This window comes from Penicillium antarcticum, assembly GCF_028974205.1.
Source record: "Penicillium antarcticum strain IBT 31339 chromosome Unknown utg000008l_segment0_segment0, whole genome shotgun sequence".
In the NCBI taxonomy this organism is placed as follows: Eukaryota; Fungi; Ascomycota; class Eurotiomycetes; order Eurotiales; family Aspergillaceae; genus Penicillium; species Penicillium antarcticum.
Genome location: NW_026695306.1, coordinates 1,324,678 through 1,350,085, shown reverse-complemented (window position 1 = coordinate 1,350,085; position 25,408 = coordinate 1,324,678). Strand labels below are relative to the sequence as shown.

Here is a 25,408-nt window from a genome sequence, read left to right as displayed (position 1 = left end):
AACTACTCAGCATCCAAAGGCGCAACAGGCTCCTGATCATCAACCTGAATACCACCCCTCTTCTTCTCATTACTATCCCAGAAGGGCAACCTCCACCCACCCTCCTCCTCAGGCGTCGCCAACCAAAGCCGCATAAGATGCCGGCGGGGCTTAGGCGGCGCATGATCCGTGTAGGCAGTGCGCGCATGCAAAACATGCGCATTAGAAAGGAACTGGATATCACCAATATCAAGAACCATATGCAAACTCAACCGGACACAGGTCTCCTCGAGAACCTTCAATGCCTCGAGCTGTTCCGCGCTAAGCGGGGGGATGATGCCTGCGTCACTGAAACGGCCGAGAGAGCGGACGTAGTAGGGATCCCATTTTGTGTAGACGCGTGGCTCGATGCCTGTTTTGGCTTTGCTGCGCTCTAGGTAAATCACACTTGTGCGGATGAATTCTTCTTGGCCGGTCGAGGTTTCGCCTTTGCGGTCGAAGTACCAGATTGGGGAGGTAAGAGTTTTGAGGACGTCTGGGCGTTCGGCTGCGAGGGCGTTGTAGACGTTGTGGGAGGAGACTAGGTCGCTTTCGCCGCCTTCGAGGGCTTTGGCTATGCAGAGGAGGCCGACGAGGTCTGAGTCGTCGGCGTGGAAGTATTGGCTGTTTTGGAGTTTGGTCAGTAATGTCTTTTTGAACGTATTTCCAATGGAGTGCTGTGCCTACCGAGCATTGGTGCGGTAAATCCGGACCTTATCAATCTGCGTGGAATCCTCGCCGAGATCCTTGACATGACCGAGTACATGACCACGGCTGTTCTGACTGACGAAGTAGCCGAGGTATGTGCCTAAACCCATGTATGCCACGGCAGATTTGTGATTACCCCATTTCTGGACGGGGAAGCCCTTGAAAAGGATAAAGCCCTTGCCGTCGATGAGGTCTGCGCGCAGCTTGTGGAGGTAGCCTGCTAGCTTTGGGAGTTGGAAGTTGCTCTATACGAATTAGATCATGTTAGCTTTACTGTAACTTCCCTCTGTTCTGCCTGATTAAATAGTCACACCTTCGAAATACCAGTCAAAGGAGTCTTGGAAGCAAGGAACGCATCCGCCGCAGCACTCAGCTCGGCGACCTGCTTCTCATTGAAAATATGCGTCCATTTCTCTGGGCTCTCGCGATAGTCCTCGGCCTTCCAGACAGTAGGTCCGGTGATCTGTTTCGGGAACTGGTCGAAGGTAACGAGCTCGTTGTAGAGAGGGGGATGTTGTCCTGTTGTTTTTAGGCCATCTGGGAAGATAGCCTTGGAGATGGGACCACCCAGATTATGCGGCGCTGTTGGGAGGGCGTCTGTAAGAGCGGGTGCCATTTTGAGGGCTTATAGACAAGAGAATGGAAGTTGTGGCTGTAGACTGGTGTATGACGAGGGGTACTGGGGTTATTTATACTTCTGCATACAATGTTACATATGCTTGGAAAGGATGATAGTTAAGCAGTGAGGAAGGAAGTGGATTGTATGGCGTGCGAGATCCATTGAATAGCTTCGTATTATTGATTTAGCTACTAAGGACATGCAGTTGAAAGGATTCAGAAGTGAAGAACTTGCGCTGATTGGGAGGTTGGAGTCAGATGGCGCAATTTGCGGGGGTCGATGTTGTGATGGCGAAGGCTGATCACGAATTTGTCACCTTGGGCAGGGCCAACGTTTTTATTTGTAAATAGTACATTACTATAATGCGTAGTAGTATAATAGTATCAATTCTTCATACAGAGTGAGTGTATTTATCATGAAGTTGACGTATAGAAGCAGTATAACGTTAAATCACGACAATGTAGTGAGCCGCAATGGAGACTCACTGCACCCACCCACTTTATACCCTCCATAACATACAATTATCTGGTATGCGTCTATCTTCTCTTGCGCAATTCTCGGCCGATAACTTCCATGCCTCCATCCCATGAATTACTGGATCGACCCTGGCTGCGCGGCGAACCAGCATGTCGCATATCGAAGACGCAACTTTATGCTGGTCGAGAACCCACCTGGTCGATCATCTCATGCAAAATCAGGAACAATCTATCGGTCGAGAAGTGAGTTCGGCTTTTGTTCGCCGACTTGTGGCATGTTGTTAGGGCTAACACCGCACGACTCCGTCTTTGGGTTAATCTCTCAATAAAGCGCTGATCTTTTTGTTTCCTACTTTCCGGTTATATCTCTTCTTAAACCCTTGAACTTTCTCTTGGTTTGGTGAAATATTCTTAAAAGGGTAAGAAGTGTTCTGCATTTTATGCCTCCCAGAACCTATCCAAGCTTTAGGTACAGGAGCAGAACCAGACAAGTGGAGCAAACAGAGGCCGGGTACAAGCAGAAACTTGGCCAATATATATTGACATTCCTTTAAACTCATTGCTATGGTCTAAAAAAAAGATTTGAAGTCATTACCGCCTCCTATTATCTCCTGTTCTTCTTTTCCTTTGGCATCGAGAATTCGAACGCGACCACCCGCACATACGGCAATATTTACCATAACCTCTTGAAGAATGGACCCTTATACTACCCCAGAAAGCTTTTTCACTGTCTCCGACATGAGCTTTTATCTTTCAATCTGTTACTAGTAGAACGACGGACCAACCAAATGTGCTCCCGACAAGGATTCGTTTTCCTAACTGGGAATGACAGCTCCACCAGATGACTCAGAGAAATTCCTATCAGGTATGCAGATGCGATATGAACTTCAAGTTCTTTCGGCATATATACATTCATTTTTTCTTTATTCTACACATCTTAATAAATTCATTCAAACACTCCTTATGACGAACAGCATTCACGTCGCCGTGCTAGACGCAGACGTCCCCTGCCTATCAGTATACAAAGAGCGGGGTCTATACAGCTCGCAATTCCGCACCCTCCTCCAAGCAGCAGCAACACGCCTAAATCAGAACGCAGACACAACCCTACAGCATGGACCACTAGCCGTGCACATCACAGCCTTCGACGCAGTAGGCAGAACATTGCCCCCACTCCACAGTCTCCGCAACAGTCCAAAGACCACAACAGAGCCTCACGCTGGCGGTCCACTGGGCCTGATAGATGCAATCCTAATCACAGGCTCAGCATCCTCAGCTTACGAGGATCTCCCTTGGATCCACGAGCTGCAAGCCTTCATCCAAATAGTGCACGCAGACTACCCGCACGTGAAGATCTTCGGTTCCTGCTTTGGTCACCAGATCATAGCGCAGGCACTCCTCTCCAAAGACCAGACCTCGCCTGAATCATCATTCCACGTCTTGCATGACCAGGCAGGCTTTGAGATGGGTATTCAGCCCATCAGCCTCGACCCAGAATTCACAGCGCGCTTCCCGCCTCTAGCGCGTGCTTCGCAGTTGAATCCGTTCCGTATTCAGCTTGTTCATGGTGATAGGGTTGCTCCTACGCCTGAGGCTGTTGCGGCTGCTTCTGCTGCTGGAAAGAGTGATGTCTCGCTGCCGGCTCCGTGGTGTAATATCGGGAGTAGTGCGCAGTGCGCTATTCAGGGTCTTTATAACCCCGGGCGGGTTTTGACTTATCAGGGTCACTTTGAGTTTGATACTTTTGTTAATGGGGAGCTTTCGCAGGAGTTTGGGAGGAGGGCGAATTGGCCTGTTGAGATTGTTGCTGGGTATTTGGAGTTGATTAATCGTTCGCTTGTTCCTGGGTTGGAGGATGATGATGATTCTAAGGCTGCTGCTGAGGCTGTGCTTTTGTTCTTTGCTGGGAAGGATTTGAAGGGTCAGGGGGTTGGGCTTGCTTTGCCTGGGAGTGGGTTGCTTACTCCTCCTTTGGGTTAAGGGTGTCTGTATGGATGAGTTAACGAAGCCTGGATTTGTAGCAATAGAATTTATAATCATAGAGTATCACACCACAAGATTACTACTGCCCTGTCAAGGCTTGCGTGATGAATGCTCTCCGTACTTTGGATATGCTATTTTCCAAGCCGGGCTTTTTGTTGTGAACAAAAAGCTAAGAGTGTTTCCTACGAATCAGCATCCCATTCCTCCTCATCCTCTGTCGAGTTTTGGACCGTCTTTTGCATGAGCATGTTGAGCACACGATCCTTGTCAAGCTTTTTGAATCTAGCCTCCCGAATCGACTCCCGCAGTATCCTTAGATCCTCGTCGCTCAAGTCGCGTTGATGGCCTTGTAGGTGGTAGTCTAAGCCATTATGCTCCTTTATCATTGGCTGGTGACATTCGAGGTGATACCCAGTCCCCCAGACGGGGCTTTTTCAATATAACCATTGGCAATTAGAACGCCTGGCTTTAACCCTCATCATTGTCTGAGACTTGGGTTTGTGTCCTTTTTACGAATTTGCAGTGCCTTGGCGCACATTGATTGCAGGAAGCGACATTGGATTTAGAGAGAGGAGGCATGCTTCTAGAATAGGAGGTATGAGATTACCTCATGGAATATTTCCAGAGGAAGAGATGTTCATGGCATTGTTAGCTTTGTATGTCTGTACATGTAATCCGACTTTGCGGTCCATTTAGGCTAGGGAGTTATTCACCTAAATAGGACTAGCTTATGCATTATTTGGTGCCTGATTCTTGTTTTTGTGATGAAGTCGGACTGCCTTGTGACAGTATATAACTAGTAGTCCAGTAATGTGGGAAAATGAGGGGCTGTACTTCATAGCAAGAAGGCCGTGAACTTATTCTAGCCTAGGTGTTGGTTCAGTAAATAATCACGCTCTATATGCGAAATACATCCTTCAGCTTTCATTTCGCAGGTTTCAAAGAACGTCAACATCAAATGAATAATAACCTCTACGCTCAGGGAGTTCCAGGCTTTGAGTTACTCATTATATCTTCTATACTAGTGTATTTTTCACGGTCATGTGTAGCTCTTCCGGTATATACACTGACTGGAGCATAGCAATGCCCCCGTGTTGTCCAGTCAGTCTTGTCAGTCTTACCCGCTGTTATCCCATAACAGAACGACACGGTACCCCCGTCACCAAGCTCCACGCTCCCGAGCAATCCATTCGGTGGGTATAGGAAGAAATCAAGACGGTACCCAGGCTAATCGCTTATTATCACATCCATCTGTGCAATCTACTGTCGCTTCTGTTCTCGTTCCTACTCCTTCACAAAAAAAAACCGAGTTCGTCAAGAAACAGCGCTTCTTGCCCATTATCAAAAAAAAAGGGAATCTCTCTTCGAATATATCAGGAACACTCCCATCCTGAGAGATATTGTCATCTCTGGCATAGACACCTTCCGGAACATGCAAAGCTTAGATATATCGGCGACAGATTGCTCAAAATCCCGCATATCCGTCGTTTCCGATTTGCCAGTAAGGGTGTATCTGTTTCACTAGCCCGACTCCTCGATCCCACCGACGAGTGGGTGTCCACTCTTCTCCAGCTGGGACAACAGTACCAGGAAATGGATAGACTTATCTGCATTCACATTCAGTAAACGCGATCAATCAGATCAGCTGGGTGACGTGTCGGGGCGTGTAGTAGCTCTACCAGGCCGTAGTGGCGGTTAAGAATCAATCGATATTTCTCCATGGAGTTAGCAATATCCTCGAGCAAATGTGTGCTTTAGTCCACGCACTAGCCAGTATTAATACTCAGCCGGGCTGCCCACGCTTCACAGTCATTCTTCGCAGTGGGTTTCGTGTTTACTATTAGCCCGAAACAAAATTATGTCTCCTAAGGTGATATCGTTCCAGGAGCGGAAGATCTAAGAACTCTTTTGAGCGACAGCCTAGACCTAGTATGAGCGGTCCGAGTGCAGATCGTTGGTTTTCTTGTTTCCAGTTTCATTTTGGATTTGCAAGTAAAAGGGCGCAAGCACTTGACGCGCGGAGTGGAGAGCTATGATCGTCATGTCGGAGCTCGAAGCTCACAGTGCCGGGACTGAAGGGAGATTCCACGAAGCAATATAAGAATCCATTGTAGTTTTTGTCGGAGGGAAACATCGATGTCTTAGCCTAGCTTCCAGTTAAGAAGCGGTTATTTAATAATTTGCTGCAAGTTAATCGGTGTTTGGTGGACAAAGTAAAACAGCACCTGCAACGAACTATTGGCTGAAATGGCGGTACATACATGCAGTCTCCGTAGTTTACCCACCATCCCCCCACTTGATCGGGTGAATATGTGACGATCCCTACGATTTCCGATCTTCCAAGTCTCCTCTTTCTGTTCGCCGACTTGAGTTCGCATGAGTTGCCGGTATGCTTGGGGTGTTAGAGCCACTGTTAGCGCTTCCTTTTCTCCCGTAAAGATTCAGCCCGTGGGCCCCTACAAGTCCAGAGACGCCCACCCCGAAAAGGAGCGGTGTGAAACTATTGGAAGATCAGAACGGCTTGTTACTTTTTCACTGGGTGCCTCAGCTGCACAGATTACAAAAACCATGCATTGTTAGCACGGTCGCTCGGCCCATTTCACCTTCCATCGTATCCTTCTACGCTCCGTAGAACACATATAACCTTCTCAGGGGGAACAAACTTCTCCACAGTTAATCTCTCTCCACAGCCTCATATCCTTCCTAAATTTCGATCACATCAAGCACAGTAAGAATTTCACCCTCGCCCTTCGTCTAGATAGAGCCATATCCCTCTAACCATCTAGCTAGTCATGCCTCAGTGGCTTGGGTCCATGACGTACCAAGACGACCACTCCCTGGCCGGCGTATTCAAGATCGAGGGCGAGCAATGGGTTTTCGAGAACCCGCGTTCAAAAACAGCCGCGACCTTCCAACATGCTCCGGCTGTTGTGAATATTCCTTGGAGGGAGGTCGAAAGCATCCGACATTCCCTCCGTGTGCGTGAGCCTTTTACCGCGATTATCAGCGGGTCTACTATGGAGATCACCTGGTCGAATGGGGTTCGAATCACGGCAAATGTGCCGCATTCTGGTGATTATGGGTATTTCTCTGGGGAGGGTGGTTGGCGGGCGCAGTGATTTTCAGTGATGGCAGCGGCACTTGAAGCCTGTTTTCTTTCTTTTGTTCTGGCATAATAATTTTTGTGGGTGTTTGTAGCTTGGCTTCTTGTGATTTTCGGGATATTGCGCATCATAAAACAGCTTTGCATCTCATCTTCACCGTCGTCTTTACCTGAATTATACGAGTTTGAAGGAAGCTTAGGGTCGGCACCCATACTGGTCTCTACGCTGAAGCAAAAGCAATATGGCGGTAAGCACTGTACAAACCCCAGAATGTGGGGTATCGGGTAGCCACATCAGCACTAGAAGGCGCCTCTGCAGAGCTAAATCATCTTAATGACGCATTGTCGTTCATACTACGGCATGGTGCTTGGCTGCATATATTTTAAGCACATACCCTGGCAGTGAACTATGTAATTCTCGAGATCACTTAGCTAGATTGATTAGCCCAGGAACCTGCCTCCGATAGCGCTTCGTCCAAGCTGTTGATTTGTGTTGTCAAGAATGACTGGGCTTAAAGCGCCACCACTTTCCCCAGAACACATTGTCAGCCTCGGTTTCACATTGGTCTCAGCTCTGACGAATTAATTACCCCGGGCGTCTGTGCTCATATATCATGACCAATCCGTAGTTCAATAGACCGACTTGGTTGGTTTCCGGGGTTGAATTTGACAAGCAATAGATTCCATGTCTGTCAAGCTGCACCTAGGAGCTAAAACTAGGAATATCAAGCTCCAGTGCAACAATGCAACGGCCCACTCTACTCGAATAATGGATACCTGGACAGTAACTTGGCTTCCACCAACTGCTTTCTATCATTGCGTTAATTCCCTGGGGATAGCTCATGTCATCTCAATCTATATTCGGTTGTGACTCCAGGTCTGCAACTGGATGTCCCGCCGGGATGGGATTTACTGGTCTAGCTATACTAGTGACCAATTGCATTGAAGATGGAGTGTGGGACTTCAAGGTTGTATACTTGTAACTACCTGTGTTGGAGTGCTGTAAAGGAATGCTGTCAGATGTCCATAAAACGGGACCATGACAATTGCCTCAAGAATATAGATCAATGGCGATCTACTATAACCCCGATAAGTTCCAGTGAAAAGTCTTGCGATATGGAGCAAATATCCATGGATAGTTTATAGTTCAACAATCTGATTGTGTCGGCGTATGACGTAACTGCGTGCCGTGTCTCTACTTTCCCGCAATTCGTACTTAATACTTTCTCTGGTCTCAATTGGCTGTATAACTCTCATTACATTCTAGCGTCTTGGAACCCGATTGCCTGTTGCCTGACGCCCATGACCAAGGCTCTTACGCGGCCCGACACCATCGCCACATGTGGCGGTGTTCAACGTATGCTTTAACCCGTTTCAGGGTCTGGAACTGTTCCGAGGGTCTTCACTGAACCCTGCAGATCGGGATTTGGCTTCTTTGGTCGATTTTTCTTCTGGCGAAGAAAAGCTCTTGAATTGAACTTATCACAACTGAGGCAAGGGACGTGGCTGTCCGGATCTCCGGCCACGAGGTACCCGTGTATGCCTTGACACTAGCTGGTGGAAGTACAGGCTACTTAAGACGGTCTCTGGTGGTCCAATTTAATACCCTTTCAACCGTGAGTTCCTGCTCAATATTAGTGATAAATGTGAATCAAAATGACATGCTCATTGAAATCTGTTTTCTGCTCTCCAGAGCTAAACGAGAGCGCGTGTAGATCGTAGCTAAGCATAGTTGGAACGGTAGCCGGTACATCTGGCTTCGTCATTGCCAAGCCTCTCCCCCCGTTGCAGCCACAGTCCCCTCTCCTTCTCACACTTTCACCCTCCATCTTCCTTAACTTCGCTCTCCAGAAAGGCTCAGAGTTGACTTTCTCTATAGTCATTTTATCACCCCCCTGTTCGGAACGGGAGCTGCAGGAGAGACCGCGCCTGACCACCGTCTTGGGCCGCGATTCGGAGAAAGAGAGGCCGTGTGCTTGGCAGTTGAACTCTTCTGCTATAATCCTTCGTATCGGACAATCGACTTCTACCCTGCGATTACGATCCATTCCGTCCATCCCCCGTTTCCTGCGACCGCATAACCGACACCATGTCCAAAGTCGTGCGCAGTGTTAAGAACGTGACAAAGGGGTACTCCTCAGTGCAGGTCAAGGTCCGAAATGGTACGAGTGGTCTCATTCTCCTTGGATAGCTTGGTTGATAGCCGAGTCCGGGCGCATTAGCAGAATGGCTGTATCCGCGGCCTGTCTCCCTGTTTGACCGGGATTGCTGCAATGCGCCCCTCTATTCGCCCCGCATGCAATAAGACCAAGACACTGACTTTCATATCTTGCAGCCACTAGTAATGACCCCTGGGGCCCTACGGGCACCGACATGTCCGAAATTGCCGCCATGACTTTCGGGAGGTAAGACCGACCTGCGCCCAATTGTGTGTATACCACTAACGTCATTCGTATAGTCCGAACGAATTCTACGAAATCATGGACATGCTGGACAAGCGACTGAACGATAAGGGCAAAAACTGGCGACACGTGCTGAAGTCACTCAAGGTCCTGGACTACTGTCTGCACGAAGGCTCGGAGTTGGTGGTGACATGGGCGCGGAAAAACGTCTATATTATCAAGACTCTGCGCGAGTTCCAATACGTCGACGAGGAAGGAAGGGATGTTGGTCAGAACGGTAGGTTGCCTTTCCGATTGGGAAATAGGCGACACTGACAAGTGGATATAGTCCGAGTGGCAGCAAAGGAATTGACCGCCTTGGTACTGGACGAAGACCGACTGCGCAGCGAACGATCGGACCGAAAGCTCTGGAAGACCCGTGTCAGTGGACTTGATGAAGGCTATGGAAACTCCGGGGCCGAACCCCAACGCCGGGAACGACGCCGACGCAACCCGGACGATGAGGACGATGCCGAGTACCGTTTGGCGATTGAAGCCAGCAAGAATGAAGCCGAGGAAGAGCGCAGGCGACGGGCTAAGGAAACCATGGCAGGCGCAGAGGATGAGGACCTGGCCAAGGCTATCAAGCTCAGCAGGGAAGAAGAAGACCTCCGCAAACGTGAGCTGGAGGAGAGCAACGCGCACTCATTGTTCGACGACACTCCAGCTCAAGTCCAGCCAACCGGGTATAACCAGGGCTACCAGCAACAGGGAGCTGTGGATTGGTTCGGAAACCCCATCAATGTGCAGCAACCTATGACGACCGGCTTCTTGAACAACCAATATGCCCAGCCAACAGGATTCCAGAACCAACCTACCGGCATGAACAACCCCTACGCCAATGGCTACCAGCAGCCCTCGGCCTTTGATCAGAACCCTTACGGGCAGGGGCAGAATAACTTCTTGCAACCGCAAGCCACTATTCAACCTCAGCAAACCGCATTCAACCCCAACAACCCTTACGGCGGCGGTGATGTCTTCGCGCAGCAATCTCAACAGCAACAGCAGCCCCAGGAGAACTACCCGTCAGCCGGAAGTAACAATCCGTGGGCTGGCAACCAACAACAGCAACAAGCCGATGCTTTGAAGCCTATGCAGACCGGATCAAACAACCCCTTCGCCCAGCGTACTCAGACACAATTTAACAATCCCGCGCCAACTGGACCTCCAACTCTGAACTCCTTGGCGGAGGACCGCGCAACGAACCAGTTCAACCAAGGAAACTCGAACCAGTTCGGTATGAACAAGCCGTTCAACCAACCTTCTCAGCCCAACCCAATTGCCAGTTTCCAAGCCCCACAGCCACCCAAGAGCACTCCACCCATGTCACAAGATCCTCACCATGCCCGTCTGAACGCACTTCTCGGATCAGGCGACGGCCAGGACACCTTCGGAAACGTAGGAGACCTCCGCATACCCGCGCAGCACACAGCCCCTGGCACATTCGTCAACTCTGCCGGCCAGGGTCTGGACCGACTACACGCCACGCCTACCGGAAACAACCCATTCTTCGGTCAGCAATTCACAGGCATGCCCCAGCAGACCGGCTTCGCCCAGCAGCAGCCACCTGCCAACAACCCCTGGGGCGGTCAGCAACAGCAACAGCGTGGAGGTAGCTTGATTGACTTGTAATGAAGCCACCGTGAGACTATCTCTTGATTCATCCTTGACTTCGCGAAGGCCTCACATGCGGATACCATCTATCTCTTTGTTTTCTCTCTTTCTGTTTTCTCGCTCTGTCATTCGGGGGCTTGGTTTCTGGTTGAGTTATCCCGGTCTCATTATTATCTTTCTTCGTTTCTCTCCCTATTGTCTCAAGAACAAAACTCACCACCATCTTCCTACATCTACGAAATGCGCGAGCTGCACCGTAAAGTGAAGGCTTTCCAGACACCAAGGCTTTCCTCGCTCTCCCTCTGATGTTCTAATTGGGACGTTTTATCACTTCATTGTCTTGTACCTCCCTCGAGACTCTTTCTTTTGTTTTCTGTTTCCTTTGCCATTAGGATATCCTTCTCATTTCAAATCAGTTTCCTGAGATCTTTTTATTTCCCTATATTCCCTCTTGCTGCATAGTTGTCTGTCGGTTTAGTCGAACTGTGATTCATCGTACTTGAGCCACTATATCTTGTTCCAGTCTGACTGTAAGCATTGGCGCTCGTGTAGAAAACCTGTTTTGCTCCAGATCTTCTGCAAGTAAATGTCTGCTACATTCCAATAGATGAATGCCCACGCGTAAGATTGAAAAGATTGAAAAAGAAAATCCTAGTTTTGGTTGAACATAATGTATGGTATCTACTCATCATCACTCTCCTCCTCGTCACTATCCTCTTCCTCACTGCTCTCCTCCTCAGCCTCAGCCAACCAATCAACAAACTGTTGAGCCTGACCACGAACCGTCCTCATTTCCTCAGTAGCACTAGACCGCTCATCATTCCACCACTGATCATAAGCCTCCTCATCAACAAGCTCGAGCTCATAAAGACTCTTAGCAGTAAACAGCAAAACAGTATCACCCTTGGAGCGATGAACGAGGTCCTGCTGAAGCACAAGCAATAAATCAACCTGATCCTTCTTCTGCTCCTTCTGCCGATCGAATAGCGTCCGTTCAACAACCTCCTTGTATTTCGAGAAGACCTCGCTAACAGCCTGGCCGGCACCCTTGCCCGCTTCCATCAACTGTTGGATATGCTTCATGAATGAGGAAACGATAGCGCGACGGACTTGGTTGTCTGATGCGTTGGCTGTCATGCGCAGACTGACAAGCTCGAGCTGGACAACGTCGGCGGAAACACCTTCGCGCAGACTATCGAATACGCTAGCCGAGGCGTCATGGTGGAAGTTGTCTTGTTCTTCGTGATCTGTGGAGAAACTGCTGCGGCCGGAGTGTGGCCAGGATCCTTGTGATAGTTCTGAGGATAGGGTTGAGATTGAGGCAGAGGAGAGGGAAAGACCGGGCATGCGGTAGATGAGTCCTGAAGAGGCGATGCTCTCGTCGTCTTCGTCATCGTCGTCGCTGTCATCTTCTTCGCCATGGATAAATTCGTAGCCTTCACCTTCTTCGCCGACGACTGAGGGATCGCTTTTGGCTCTGCTGCCGTCCATGCGTGTTTTTGTGATACGCTTGCCGCTCTCTACTGAAATGCCGTCTGCAATCTTTACGCCGAAGGAAATGAGCGCGCCGGTTGCAATGTTGCAGTTCTTGCCAATGACGACGCCGTCGGCGATGATGGCACCACGTACATCGGTGTTGTCACCGATGACGACGTTGTCCCAGATGTATGCCCCATCCAGCTTGACATTGCGGCCGATCTTGCAGTTACGGCCGAGAGTGGTGCTGTGAACGGTGGTCCGGTCTCCGATGCTGGTTCCCTGGCCGATGACAGTGCGGCGGCCGATAACACAAGACCGCGCAAGTGTCACACCCTGTTCTTGGTACAGGCTGCCCTTGCGGAGGTTGTAAGTGTGACCAGGAAGCAAGTTGGTATCAGGGCACAAGGGGTAAGCCCAGCGAGAGATGATATCCTTGCTGATAGCATCATAAGCCTTGAGGTTGCGCACGCGCGCAGCATAGTTATCATTGATGATATATGTGTGAAGGGTCTTGCCGTTCAGCTCGTAATCCTTCAAAACACCGTACAAGAACTGTTTCCGGGGAGTCTGGTAATCGAAACTATCAGACCACAAGCTCAGCACATCCGGTGTGCAGATATCGATGCTGCAATCGATCAAATCCTGACGGATATCTAGCTCGGGGAACTCCAAAATGGTCTCGGTCTCAATGCTTATCCGGGCTTGCTCAGTGCAGTCAGGGCTGCGGTCGATCTCCTCGTAGTGAACGCACCGGTTCTTGGTAGGGTCGATGACAAACACGGGCGAAGTTGAGGTGGACTTTGTGCGGTGGTTGCGGCCGGCTTCTCTTAGAACCATGGTCATGATTGCGTTCTTGTCCGTTTCCCGGCGGGTCCTGTGGGCAGCGAGCGCACCTTCGATAGGCAAGTTGCTGATTACATCGCCGCTCACAACGATGAAGTCTCCGGTGATCAGGTGCTTGCCGTCCAAATCACGCATCACATCACCAACGGACGTGGATGTGGATTTGAGGAAGCTCAGGTGCTTGAAGGGGGAAGAGAGGGCTCTCCATTTTGAGGCACTAACAACATAAGTTAGCTGTGCATACGAGATGCAGTGTAAGTCTCGCCGTACTTGATGTATTTCTCGAGCTGGTCCGAATGCGCTCCACCGTAAAGGAAAACCTCCTCCACGCCTGCATTGGCCAGGAACTCAAGAGTGTATTCGATAAGAGGTGTGTTGGCGAGTGGCAGAAGACACTAGTAATTGGCTCGTTATTCCCGGCTTTTGTATTCAGAGCGGTTTGGGTACATACCCTGGGCTTTTCGCGGGTGAAGGGCTCAAATCTCGTCTCGAAAGTGTCGGCGAGGACCTAACAACGTCAAAAATGAGTATTTCTGTCGCGATACCGGTATAGTGGGTTCAGCGCAAACGCCGCATAAATTCGCTCGACATACCACGGCCTGGAAGGTCTCTTCCACGTCCTCCGCCGCATTCGCCTTGGGCTTTTGCGCTCCTTTCTTGCTAGGAGCCATGGCTAGAATATAAACAGACGGTCAGTAGAATATTCACATACAATCGCTGCCTCAATCGCTGGCCCCTCGATGAGCTCAACAATAAACGAACAGGGCTAACATACCTCGCAGGATCAACGCTCAGGAACCAAGCTGGAGCGAAATCAAAAAGTTGCGCGCTGTCTGAGGAGACAAAAGACGTGCTTGCGAAGCAGCTATAAATACAGACAAAAAGATGCACTGATCTATCAAAGGAAGGGCACAAAAAAGCATCGGAGTCATCCCGCCCACCTGTTTGCTTTGTCTGCATTGTTGCCAAACTCGACAAACTTATGCCTCAGGCTGCAAGGCATCACAAGGCACCAATCTCAGGTGTCAATATCGTCTACACCACATGCTTCATATCAAACCTTCAATATCACGTCAAGGTTGAATTCTAACATTTCCTTTACGCATATAGCAGATAATGAGGTTAGTTTATTCACCGAACGGAATCATGAATTTTCTGAAACGGAATTGGGAAGAGCCCTTCAGACCGAACATAATGTCAAGACCCTGACGCGGTTGTGTGAACAAGAGATTATTTCTGCGATCCTCACGTACAATGTGGCTTTGCTAGATGATAGACGTGTCTTAGCCTCATATCTATACGCTTGTACCTGGTTTAGGTGAGGGCACAACAAATAAGGCTCAGTTGATACCATCTTGCTAAAGTGATCATAACAACAGGCAGAATACATCTATTGCCTTTCTTATTTCTTCTTTTTTTCCTCTTCTTCTTCTTCTCCTTCCCTTTGTTCCTTCTACCTTATATCTTTCTAGAAGGGCCACTGCTTTGGTCCTATCGTTCTGTTTTACACTCCAGCCCGCTTCTCGTGACTCTGCTTGTTTTCCATGGCTCAACGTGTTCCATTGCAGCTCCTTCGGGCTCATCGGACATTACCTGACTTTTTTGACCTCATGTGGTTTCATCGGACATTCTCTAGTTCTATCACAACAGAGAGCCAAAGAGCAACACCCAAGAATACAGAACAGAGTGACCCATTGCTTGTAAGTCGTCATTGGTCTCCAGTCCTCTCTTCTCAGACCGTCTCAGACTAACCTCCTGGCTATGAAGATCTACCAAACCCCATGACCACCATGTCTTCTTCTAACTCTAACGCTGGGCCTATTACACCTAGCCCTACACCAACCCCCAACCCTGACCCATCAGTGCACACAGGTATCCCGCCAAGAGCTCCCAGTGCACGAGGTTCCAACCGCGAAATGGGATACGTCCCTCCACTTCGATCTCTCACCAGTCCCCTCCGCAGCTCCAGAGGCAGCAGTGCAGATATCCCAATCGAATGGCACAACGAGGGCTTCATCACCGAAGACTACAGAGTCGGCGGTCCATACATGTGCTCTCTACCCATCATCATCGAGAAACTGACAAGACGACACAAGCTCTACCCCCAGAAAGAGAAAGACCGGGTTTTCACAAAGTAGACTCCGATATCCTGGCTAGTGTCGGAGTGACGAACCTCATGCTGCACATCCTCCGGGCTACTTCACTAGTCAACCCCGAACCCAAACCGCACACTACAATCTTCATCCATGCAGAGCCTCAAAATTGCATTCTATACATGTGGCTCGATGCCTGTTTGGAAATATACCACTGGCTAACCGACAATGGCCTGCCAGAAGTCTGCGTGGAGATCGCAGACCCGCGCATTTACAAGCCCTACAAGTTCTCACCAATTGGAGAAGTGCCCTCACTCCGACGTTGGTAAAACGTTCTTGCAGCAATCACAAAACACATTGATCTCACCGACGTGCTCACAATCGGATGCATGAACGCCCAACCTCCCATGGCAGACAAACCCGACCCAACGGTCCTTGTCACAGTTAACATGAAGAGCAAGCTTGACTTCAGAGACATGCGTGATATCATCGCCACTGCCCTGATTCACTACAAATTACCCCCAGTGGCCGTTCCGATCTTGCGAGACGAGCTGGTAACAAAGTCCAAATCAGTCATCCCAGGCTTTGATCGCAGCCTGCTGGAAGGAATAGCCCGAGTCGGAGCAACCTTCGGATCAGCCAAGTCCAACACCAGCTCTGGCAAGCTGGGAGGTTTCGTCGAGCTCGAATTCGACGGCAATAAACGGGACCCGATCATTCTCGGACTGACCTGCTTCCACTTCGTTCGTGATGATAAGGATACCACTACAAGTAAGTCCACCCCATCCAATCCAAAACGGTACCACAGCTAACACGCTTCCAATACAGAAAGCCCCACCAAAATGGACAAAGAAGGCCTACGCCATTTTTCACGCCAACGAAAGTCAGACACAATCCAAGTCCAACAACCACTATTCCACGAACTAACCGACCAATTAAACCACAAACTAGAAACGCATCAAAGTCACCTAGCACCTATCAAATTTCCAGTCCAGCCAAAAGCACAAGAAAGCCGGAACGCTCCAAGACTAACCAGAAGCAGAGCAAAACAAGTACGAGAACCTGGTCCAAGAAATCGCCTCGTTGAAGGCAGCAAGTGAGGAAATTGCCGAAATAAATGTTCATCTCGGCCATGTGGCTGCTTGTTCCGGAGACCGATTCTTCGTCAAGGCTGGTGAACACACCAAACACACTTTCAGCGTCAAGATGGACTGGGCACTCCTCGATATCATACCCGAGCGTCTGGATCCCAAGGGACATGATAACAACCAGCATGACTTCAATACTGAAGGGGCAGAGGATGCACAGCCTACGCAGTTGTGGATCAATGGGTCTGTTGGTCCAGCTGGGGGTGTGTACAGTGGTCTACGGACGTATGTGGTTTCTATGCCTGTGGCAGTTGGAAAAGAGGATAAGGATGGTTGGATGGTACTGGCCCAAGACAAATGGTCATGTGAGCATACTCTCTTATCCCGGTTCGATCACCCGTTCACTATGCCCGGTAGTACGGGGTCTCTAGTCCATGACTGGGATGGTGGTGTTGCTGGTATGGTTACTGGGATGCTGCAATACTCTGGTATTGCTTTGTTCACTTATGGTGATGATCTGGTGGGGGATATCAAGGGGATGACTGGGGCAAAGGGGGTTTAGGTTTATGGGGGAGCCGTTGTATGAGGGGTGAGGAGTGAGGATGGGGATGCTAGGGGTGAGTGATGGATCAAGGAAAGGTATTTCATTCACTCGGGGGTGAACTAAGCGGGAAGTGAAAGGAACGAAAGAGAAGACATAAAAGAGGGGAGCAGTGTATACAGTGTATGTTGGAATAGATACCCGCAAGATTTATAGTGAATCTGGACTCAATAGTTAATAGGTAGTGCTAGTGTAACACCATTCACCTACTCAGTCACCACGTCGATTCACTACACAACTTATACCGCAACCCTAACTTAATATAACCAAAAATAACTCTAAAACGCCACAACCAGACCAAACTCCCCTTCCCACCAGCCACAGGTCCAGGTCCAGGTCCAGATCTCTCCGCGTGGTCCAGGCCCTCCTGGACCTCCAGGACCTAATAGAATCTCGACGGGTCTAGACTCCATTGTTTACGCCGATCCATTCTGGAGATTTAGAGATCAAATGCTTAACTGTTGTTTGGTTCTCGGGGGGATCTCGGGAGGCTCAGGTGAAAAATTATGACTTGGCTCGTGTACGCGTAACACCAAAGATGAATTGAAATAAAATATTGGGTCGATGATGTGTATGCATACGAAAGACCCTTATCAGTTCCAGGTTCATGTATTCTTGTTTTCAAGTATGGCGTGTCATGTCTCATACTATCCAGGGATCAGGATTGCCAATGTCTTAATTCCGATTATCTACCCTCCCTACGCCAATGTCTACACGTAATGTAACACGCATGTCTGGATACAATCAAGTGAGAAAAATATGTTCGTAAATATATACCGGGCGAAAACAATCTCATAGGGGGTGAATGTATAGAACCCCCCACGGTGGATATAGCAGACGCAAGACTCAAAGTCCGCAATTGGAAGTTCGAAATTCGCAATTCGCACGCCACCCCAGAACCAGCAAAACAAAGCCACCAACGCCGTAACCTGTAAAAGGGGGTGGGAAGACAAAGACAAAATCCGCTACAAGCGGCCAATGTACGATTTGGAAACCTCGTTATAGACAAGTGGGAATCGTGAGAGATAGACAGGCGGAAGGGAGAGAGATGGGGAGAGATGGAAAGAATGGAGTAAGAGAAAGGGGAGATGAGGTAGATAAATCAATTTGTCGTAGAATTGGATTAAATCAGCCAGGGCGACCTGCTTGCACGGCAAGCATGGGTTGAGGTTGTGGGTACATCCGTTGGCGTTTAGGCATGTTGGGGTTTTCTGTTGCGCTGGACATGTCTGAGATTTGGCGGCGATGAGGGGGGCGGGAGGGGGCGCCCGCTGTAGGCACGGCGACTGGGGCTGCTGGGTATTGGATTCCGTTTTGGTCGACGGTGTATGCAGCTTGGGGTGCTGCGACGTATGCGCCCTGCACTGCGGGCATGTTTTGCGGGACGGCTTGCATATTTTGGAATTGACCGGGGGATTGCCAGTTGCTCATGGAGCCTGCAGGCGATTGGCCAGGGGAGCTGTCTTCCTTGATTGATTGAGTGGCCGAGTTTTGGGCTGCGGCCATGGTTACTGCGGCGGCTGATGGTGGTACTTGTTCCATGGGACCGCGTGGTGATGTCTTGAGATGGTCCAGGTGTCTTTCCAGCATTTCAAGGAGACTCTTGCGGGTGAATGGTTTCGGGAGAACGTCGTCCATACCATGTTGGAAGTAGAGCTGAATGTCGTCACTTCGGATGTTGGAGGTCATAGCAATGATAGGAGTGCGATCAAATTGGCGGATAAGGTGGCATGCCGAGACACCGTCCAAGTTAGGCATAATAATATCCATCAGAATAAGATCGTACTTCGAGCCGCCCTGGATTTTGTTGACAGCTTCCAGACCATCAAACTATCGACTGATTAGCAAACTCGCCTCCTCGCCTCTCGGACAAAGAATTCATACCGCGCTATCAATGACACAATTGAAAGAATAAAGGAATTTGCCACCAATTTGCCGGCAAGTAGAATCATCCTCAACCAGAAGGATCTGCGGACTGCGCACCCAACCAGGGTCAACATTTGTGCTTTTCTTGCGATTATCAGCAAACTGCCGACGAGCATCCGAAGTGTCAATCTCCTGCTTAGCCGGCATCGGGTAGGGAACATTGTTGATGTGCTCGCTGTACATGGGATCGATGCCGTTGGTGGCGCCGACCGGGTAAACCACTTGCTCCAGGTCGCCGGCCATTTTGGGATAAACAAGTGCTTGATTAGCAGGCGCAGTAGTTGCTGGACGAATAGGGCCGTTTCGCGAGTTTGGATCCATTGTAGGCGTTGAAACGACTCCGGCTTTGGGGGGCTCGTTCATCGAGTCGACGCCACTCATGTTGAACTGCATTTCGGCGTTCATGTCGCTCAACAGCTTTGAGGCGTTCTGAAGGGGTGAGGACGGCTCATCGTCCACGGCTCCGACTTGAGAAGGACTCATGGTTGCTCCTGCTTGGAAAGACACAGCCTTGCTGTCCCGGCGCTGGCGATCCACCGTGAGCAGGTGGGCCATCACCTGGTGGATGACATTTTCGTGATTCAGAACCGTTTTTTGTACCCGCATCACCTCCTGTAGCATAAGTTGATGATCGACTGTAAGTTGAGCATAGCGATCGGATAGGTGCTGGATTTGTTGCTGTTGGGCCACGATCTGCTGGTTAAGGAGGTCGATCTGTTGGGTGGGCACCGAATCGTCGTTGTTCTGGGTTTGCTTCCGCGGGGCCGGTGCTTTTCGGCGAATGTTGTCCAGGGACTCTTTGCTGTTCGCCCGGAATTCTGGGTGCTTGAATTCCCACGCCTGTTCTGTGTGAGAGGGGTTCCTTCAACCTTGGCATGGGGAGCTTACATTCTGCCCATATGGCGACTGGCCATTTTCCTCGTTGTTTTGGCGAACTTTGTGGAAGTCGTACTTGTTCAGCTGGCGTACAAAACTGGCAAAGTTGCTGTGCTTGAAATGTTTCGGTAGGATGGTCTTGGTGAATTTCTCGCACTATCGGAGAGGTCGGGTTAGCCAAGACACAAGGATTCTCACATGCCACGGGCGCATTACCTCCAAGACCACGAAGCTATCTCCTTCGTCGCCCCAGCGTACAATCGACGCGTAGGTCGGGTCCTCCAGCATTCTATAGCAAACATCAGTATATAGGGGCAAAAAGCGAGATCCAAAACTCCCAAGACTCACTTGTACAATTTGCGTACCTGGTCATGTTAGCCGATACCCTGTCATGGGGGGGGGGATTCACGTACAAAGTCGCTGGAGTTCCCAGCGGGGGCGGGATTGGAAGAGGTCTGGCCCTCCATGGCTAGACGGGTCGCGACCGGACAGACTGGTCTGGTCCCCTCGAAGAAGTAAATATAAAGAAGTGAAGATGGGTGAGAGGGTGGAAGAAGGGAAAAATTGGAATGGGGGAGTTTGGCGGTAGAGCCAAGTACCAAAGTTACTGTGGAGGTACTGCCTGGTACAGATGGACTTGATTCTTTATTCCCTTTTTATTTCTTCATATTTTTGGGATATTTTAGGACATGCAAGGAGTTGGTTTTTTTTCCATGGGACTAACGAGGGGCAAATATCTGGCATGTCACCCTTTACAACTACTAATATCTCACCCCGGGTTTTCTCTCTTTCTCTCAGTCGGTGCGCAGAGGACCATGCCCTCATGAGATGAAATATGTGATGCCAAGAGCGATTAATAAGTCTCCACCTCAACACGTTGAACTTGTCCCAAGGTTGTCTTTGATCTTTTAATATGTTTAATATGTAATGAACTCGTTACCCACTTTTATGTTGCCTTATGTTCCAACCGATGATACGGTACACCTAATAGTGACTAAGACATCTCATAGGTGTGGCACTGACAACACACCTCCTATCTCCACCTTAGCAACTTGACTGCATCCTCAATAGGGGGAAATCCTACTGTGCAACAGGCCAAGGATCCACTGCGTCATGGAGGAATAGGATATGACTGGGTATCATCCGATTCGAAGAAGCCTTGTTCTCCCTGTTCTTAGTAACGGTTATTATATGCTCGCGGTACCTGCGGGATAGCCTCCGTAGGTCGCACTGTCGACACCAAGCAGGGTGGTATAACCGGAGGGGTCCGAATAGTCAATAACAATCAACACAAAGTATAAGCACAAGGACAACACCCGTCAATGGAGCAGAAAAGCAGTTGTAAGATGTTGAAAGCTTGGTGACGTGAGGCTATTGTCTATAACGATTATGCTATATAATTTGTTCCTCTTGCATGCTTGGTTATCCCTGGTTAAGGCGCCAGACTGTAAGATACCCTAGGGGCCTAGGTCGAATCCCTGAGCTGTCGTTCTTGTCTTGTAAGATTGTTTCCTTATATAAGCAATCTCTACAGAGACCACCTAGTTAGAACGAGTCGGATATAACGACTTTTACGTAGCGCTTATAGAGACTGACGAAGGAGGTATGAATCAATGGGCGCGAACAACTAGTTATCACTCGCCTACAGCGAATACCAGTTAAAATGATAAAAATTTCGTGCAACTTTTTGTTCGTTATAAACGGGATTTACTGTAGAGGGCAAGTCTATGCAGATCCAAATGACGAAATTCGTCCAAGCTCCCGCATGCATACTCTCCACTCCTCTCTTCTCCTCTCCTCCCAGACTTAACCTTGTCTCAATCCATCCCAATTGATATCCATCATGTTCGCCGCCCGCCGCCTCGCAACCAATGTGCCCCGCGTTCGCGCGCAAGCCTCCCTCTTCCACAGCACAGCGCCCGCATTCGTGCAAAAGGGCGATGCTATCCCCAACCTCGACTGCCTAGTCGAGAACTCCCCCGGCAACAAGATCAATTTGGCCAAGGAGATCAAGAACAAGGGTGTTATCATCGGAACTCCCGCTGCCTTCAGTACGTGAAGTCAAGCTCGCGAAACAACCTCGCAAAAGACGTGTAAAACTGACTTTTTTAGGCCCTGCTTGCTCTAGCACCCACGTCCCTGGCTTCATGAACCACCCCAAGCTCAAGGAAGCTGGTCAGGCTTTCGTCATCTCCGTCAATGACCCCTTCGTGTAAGACCTGTCGAGTTACACTTGAATTTTGGCATTTGTTGACGTTGATTATACAGGACCAAGGCTTGGGCTGATTCCCTCGATCCCGAGGGTAAGAGCGGTGTATGTTTCTCTCGGTCCATTGACTTCAAGGCTGTGGTAGATTATGCTCACATACTTCATATAGGTCCGCTTCCTGGGTGACCCCTCCGGCAAGTTCACCGAAGCTCTGGACCTCAGCTTCGACAGCGCCGCCATCTTCGGTAACGACCGTAGCAAGCGCTACGCTCTTCTCGTTGAGAACGGCAAGGTTAAGGAGGCCTTTGTTGAGCCTGACAACACTGGTGTGAACGGTATGTGTCTACTTCAAAAAGTACCTGTATATCGAGCTACACTAACATCCTCAAGTTTCCACCGCCGAGAAGGTTCTCGGTTAAATTGACTAGTCTGCATAGGCATCCCTTTACAACCCTTGCACATACTGTGAGCTAGGTTAGAAAAATAAGACATGATTGCCCACGGCATAAAATTGGTTCCATCCACTGTACTCGTAGCACAGGAACGATTAATGTACAAAAAAATACCATCCATTCCAACCCGGCCAACGCCCGATAACCCGATGCCAGTGACCACTAACCAAGGACGTAGCTGGATCAATGGAGTGGACAATTAGAATGGCCGACCAAACAGCTCCCACTATCAGTCCGGTCCAATTCAATATCTTTATCCCTCTCTAGCGGGGACCCTGGGAGACGAAAAGTGTTCATGGTTCGTCCAATTGCATCTCTAGCAGCATTTCCCAAATTTACTGCGCAAGAGCCTGCCACTGCTCGGGGGTATAGCACTTAGGAGTCCAAGCATGGATAGCAGCAATCTCCTCCTTAAGCGCAGCGTTAACGAGACGGTGTCGCGCAAGCATAGTCTTGCTCTCGAACTGGGGGGAGACGATGACAGCCTGGAAAGCCTGTCCGCAGCCGCCTATAACAAACAACAATCAAAGGTTAGCAAACATCAAATAACTCCAATGGAGACTGTAACTGGAAATGAAACAGTTCGGTTTCTCCAGATTATGACGCCATACCAGACAAATCTTCAACCTCAACGTGCTGCGCCTGAAGCGTCTCAATAAGCTTATTCTTCAGCGAGTCGGCCGTAATCCCAGACGTATCAGCCATGGCGTCGAAAGCGTAGCGCGCGGATAGGGAGAACGAGGCCCGTTGGGTGGATGTGTAGGGAAGGGAAAGCGACGTCGCGCGGCTGGGGCTGAAAGTGGACGGAGAGCGGAGATAGCGGCAGCTTCTGCTCAGTGCGGTTAAGGAGGAGCGGGAGAACATCAAGGTTGGTGAGAAGGGGTAATTGAGTGAGAGACAGGCCCGAGGTTAACTCGATGTATGAGTTTGGCATTTATTACAAATTCAGAGGCTCCCGCTGACTGTGGCTAGTGTGGCACGTGTGTGGCGTCTTTTATCGGGCTCTTTTCTTGACTTGAGAGCACACTGGCGCTTGTTTTCTTTGCTTGATGAATTTCTTTGGCACTGCTGTTAGGCGCGCTTCTAAGATGTCTATCCTCTCGATGTCTAGTCATACTTCTTATTTCACCCAGACACTGGTGGCCTCCATGAGGAAGCTGTTTGTTCTCCCCCGCTTCGTTTGAGAGCTCCCCGCATTATATTGAGCTTGCGTTGACCTTGTGTGCAGGTACCCGGAGGCATTGGCTGACAAGAGCTTTGATAATACTGGACGTAAGCTTGTTCTATTCGGACCCCCGTCCTATGTTTACACTGTGCTAACCCCTGTTCAACTGCAGTACTGCTCGAAGCTCCCTTCGACCAATCCCGCAAACAGAAAAACTCAGTCCTCCTAGCAATCGATCTCACAACAGCTGTTGCAGATGAAGCCATTGGCAAGCAATGCTCAGTCGTCGTGGCATACCGTACGTTGCACCGTCCGCCGTTGGAGATCATCGCCATCGATTAACACACCCAACAGACCCAATCATCTTCCGCGGCCTCAAATCCCTCACCTCGGCCGACACCCAGCAAAGATCCCTCCTCCGCCTAGCTCAGCATGGAATCAGCGTCTACTCCCCACACACAGCAGTGGACACCGTCCCAGACGGAATGGCAGACTGGCTCTGCGACGTGGTAACAGGCAGCTTCAAGCCCAATTCCACAACACAGGCTGTCATCAACAACTGCAGATCAAGCCTGTACACCGCACCTTCATTCCCAGAAGCCCCCATCCCAAGCGTCCAAGCTTCACCCCAAGGACCACCACACACCCGCAGCACAATCCACCCCTCACCACCAGCCTCGATCCCAGAGGGGTTCGAATCAGCCGGTGCGGGCCGTCTAGTAACATTCAACGAAGCCCAACCCCTAACCACTCTAATCGATAACGTCGCCCGTGGTATCGGTCTACCGGGTGGAATCCCCATCGCTCTGCCCCAAGGCCGTTCAGTAGACGATATACAGATCAAGACAGTAGGCATGTGTCCCGGTTCCGGGTCAGGCGTTCTCCTTAAGGGCAGTGGACCAATCCCCGACCTCCTCTTGACCGGTGAGATGAGCCACCATGAAGCGTTGGCCGCTACAGAGCGTGGGTCGATTGTTATTTCGCTTTCGCACACGAATTCCGAGCGGGGATATCTGCGTTCTGTTATGCAGCCTAAGTTGCTTCAAGATCTTGATCAGAGGTGGCATGCTTGTTTCGACGAGGCTTCTAGGGATGAGAAGGCTAAGGAGGGGGTTTCCGCTGTTGTGAAGGAGCTTTATGCTGGCCAGGGGAAGGTGGAGGTTCTTGTTAGTGTTGCTGATCGGGATCCTTATGGGATTATGATCTGGCGTGGGAATTAGGGATTTCTGGGTGTTGATACATAGGCGTTGATGAGAGTCCATATAAAGAATATGGTTATTGGAATAGAAAAGATATTTGCCGTACTAGCCAATCTTTACCATTCCAAGGACAAATATAAGAAAGAACCAGCTGCGTATTTTCCGATCTACATCTACAAGAAACAAAAGAATTCATTAAATGGATTGCTAATCTTCAGCCAACACCAAGATCTTAAACCAACAGATCTCAAGAAAAGAAGAGCCCATCGTTAGATCACAAAGATACATGGTCATCCAAAAGATAAAAAAGAAAAGAACCGCTGAAAGATACAAAACCAAGAGAAAACACAAACAGGGCGTCTCCCAATCAATAAAGACTTTTTTTACCACCCCAGAGAAAAAGATGATCCCCGTGAATGCCCAAGGACCCCAAGAATCCAGCCTCTCCTAAGGTAGATCCTCAAAATCGCCCATGTACCGATTCTCACGATCCCAATCGGCGAACCAGCGTCCGA

The 25,408-nt window shown here is 49.6% G+C and overlaps 12 protein-coding genes across 12 annotated transcripts; 7 read left to right on the top strand and 5 right to left on the bottom strand.

Annotated features, from left to right (window-relative positions):
* Positions 1-2: 2 nt before the first annotated feature.
* N7508_008032 (TauD/TfdA family dioxygenase) lies at positions 3-1,342 on the bottom strand (the record flags this gene model as incomplete). Its single annotated transcript, XM_058466096.1, has 3 exons — positions 3-642; positions 706-971; positions 1,040-1,342. 3 exons carry the CDS (start codon positions 1,340-1,342, stop codon positions 3-5), a joined length of 1,209 nt encoding a protein of 402 aa, XP_058317424.1.
* A 1,442-nt stretch (positions 1,343-2,784) lies between these two features.
* Positions 2,785-3,801, top strand: N7508_008031 (type 1 glutamine amidotransferase; the record flags this gene model as incomplete). Its single annotated transcript, XM_058466095.1, has 1 exon — positions 2,785-3,801. One exon carries the CDS (start codon positions 2,785-2,787, stop codon positions 3,799-3,801), a length of 1,017 nt encoding a protein of 338 aa, XP_058317423.1.
* A 185-nt stretch (positions 3,802-3,986) lies between these two features.
* On the bottom strand, positions 3,987-4,190 carry N7508_008030 (uncharacterized protein; the record flags this gene model as incomplete). Its single annotated transcript, XM_058466094.1, has 1 exon — positions 3,987-4,190. The coding sequence occupies one exon, from the start codon at positions 4,188-4,190 to the stop codon at positions 3,987-3,989; it is 204 nt and encodes a 67-aa protein (XP_058317422.1).
* Positions 4,191-6,596: 2,406 nt separating this feature from the next.
* Positions 6,597-6,923, top strand: N7508_008029 (uncharacterized protein; the record flags this gene model as incomplete). The annotated part of the gene is made up of 1 exon (XM_058466093.1): positions 6,597-6,923. One exon carries the CDS (start codon positions 6,597-6,599, stop codon positions 6,921-6,923), a length of 327 nt encoding a protein of 108 aa, XP_058317421.1.
* A 2,073-nt stretch (positions 6,924-8,996) lies between these two features.
* On the top strand, positions 8,997-10,980 carry N7508_008028 (epsin; the record flags this gene model as incomplete). The annotated part of the gene is made up of 4 exons (XM_058466092.1): positions 8,997-9,069; positions 9,243-9,312; positions 9,366-9,586; positions 9,638-10,980. The coding sequence occupies 4 exons, from the start codon at positions 8,997-8,999 to the stop codon at positions 10,978-10,980; spliced, it is 1,707 nt and encodes a 568-aa protein (XP_058317420.1).
* A 663-nt stretch (positions 10,981-11,643) lies between these two features.
* Positions 11,644-13,955, bottom strand: N7508_008027 (translation initiation factor eIF2B catalytic subunit epsilon; the record flags this gene model as incomplete). Its single annotated transcript, XM_058466091.1, has 4 exons — positions 11,644-13,501; positions 13,555-13,679; positions 13,736-13,792; positions 13,878-13,955. The coding sequence occupies 4 exons, from the start codon at positions 13,953-13,955 to the stop codon at positions 11,644-11,646; spliced, it is 2,118 nt and encodes a 705-aa protein (XP_058317419.1).
* Positions 13,956-15,074: 1,119 nt separating this feature from the next.
* On the top strand, positions 15,075-15,422 carry N7508_008026 (uncharacterized protein; the record flags this gene model as incomplete). Its single annotated transcript, XM_058466090.1, has 1 exon — positions 15,075-15,422. One exon carries the CDS (start codon positions 15,075-15,077, stop codon positions 15,420-15,422), a length of 348 nt encoding a protein of 115 aa, XP_058317418.1.
* A 362-nt stretch (positions 15,423-15,784) lies between these two features.
* Positions 15,785-17,027, top strand: N7508_008025 (uncharacterized protein; the record flags this gene model as incomplete). The annotated part of the gene is made up of 2 exons (XM_058466089.1): positions 15,785-16,148; positions 16,420-17,027. 2 exons carry the CDS (start codon positions 15,785-15,787, stop codon positions 17,025-17,027), a joined length of 972 nt encoding a protein of 323 aa, XP_058317417.1.
* Positions 17,028-18,194: 1,167 nt separating this feature from the next.
* On the bottom strand, positions 18,195-20,389 carry skn7 (uncharacterized protein; the record flags this gene model as incomplete). Its single annotated transcript, XM_058466088.1, has 6 exons — positions 20,282-20,389; positions 20,217-20,233; positions 20,085-20,157; positions 19,881-20,024; positions 18,951-19,832; positions 18,195-18,896 (listed from the first exon to the last, which is right to left on the bottom strand). The coding sequence occupies exons 1-6, from the start codon at positions 20,333-20,335 to the stop codon at positions 18,195-18,197; spliced, it is 1,872 nt and encodes a 623-aa protein (XP_058317416.1). The 5' UTR covers positions 20,336-20,389.
* A 1,322-nt stretch (positions 20,390-21,711) lies between these two features.
* Positions 21,712-22,496, top strand: N7508_008023 (peroxiredoxin family protein; the record flags this gene model as incomplete). Its single annotated transcript, XM_058466087.1, has 5 exons — positions 21,712-21,919; positions 21,981-22,080; positions 22,137-22,182; positions 22,247-22,412; positions 22,468-22,496. 5 exons carry the CDS (start codon positions 21,712-21,714, stop codon positions 22,494-22,496), a joined length of 549 nt encoding a protein of 182 aa, XP_058317415.1.
* A 368-nt stretch (positions 22,497-22,864) lies between these two features.
* Positions 22,865-23,393, bottom strand: N7508_008022 (BolA family protein; the record flags this gene model as incomplete). Its single annotated transcript, XM_058466086.1, has 2 exons — positions 22,865-23,037; positions 23,141-23,393. 2 exons carry the CDS (start codon positions 23,391-23,393, stop codon positions 22,865-22,867), a joined length of 426 nt encoding a protein of 141 aa, XP_058317414.1.
* A 185-nt stretch (positions 23,394-23,578) lies between these two features.
* Positions 23,579-24,914, top strand: N7508_008021 (Nif3-like dinuclear metal center hexameric protein; the record flags this gene model as incomplete). Its single annotated transcript, XM_058466085.1, has 4 exons — positions 23,579-23,688; positions 23,758-23,801; positions 23,867-23,992; positions 24,049-24,914. The coding sequence occupies 4 exons, from the start codon at positions 23,579-23,581 to the stop codon at positions 24,912-24,914; spliced, it is 1,146 nt and encodes a 381-aa protein (XP_058317413.1).
* Between the last annotated feature and the right edge of the window lie 494 nt (positions 24,915-25,408).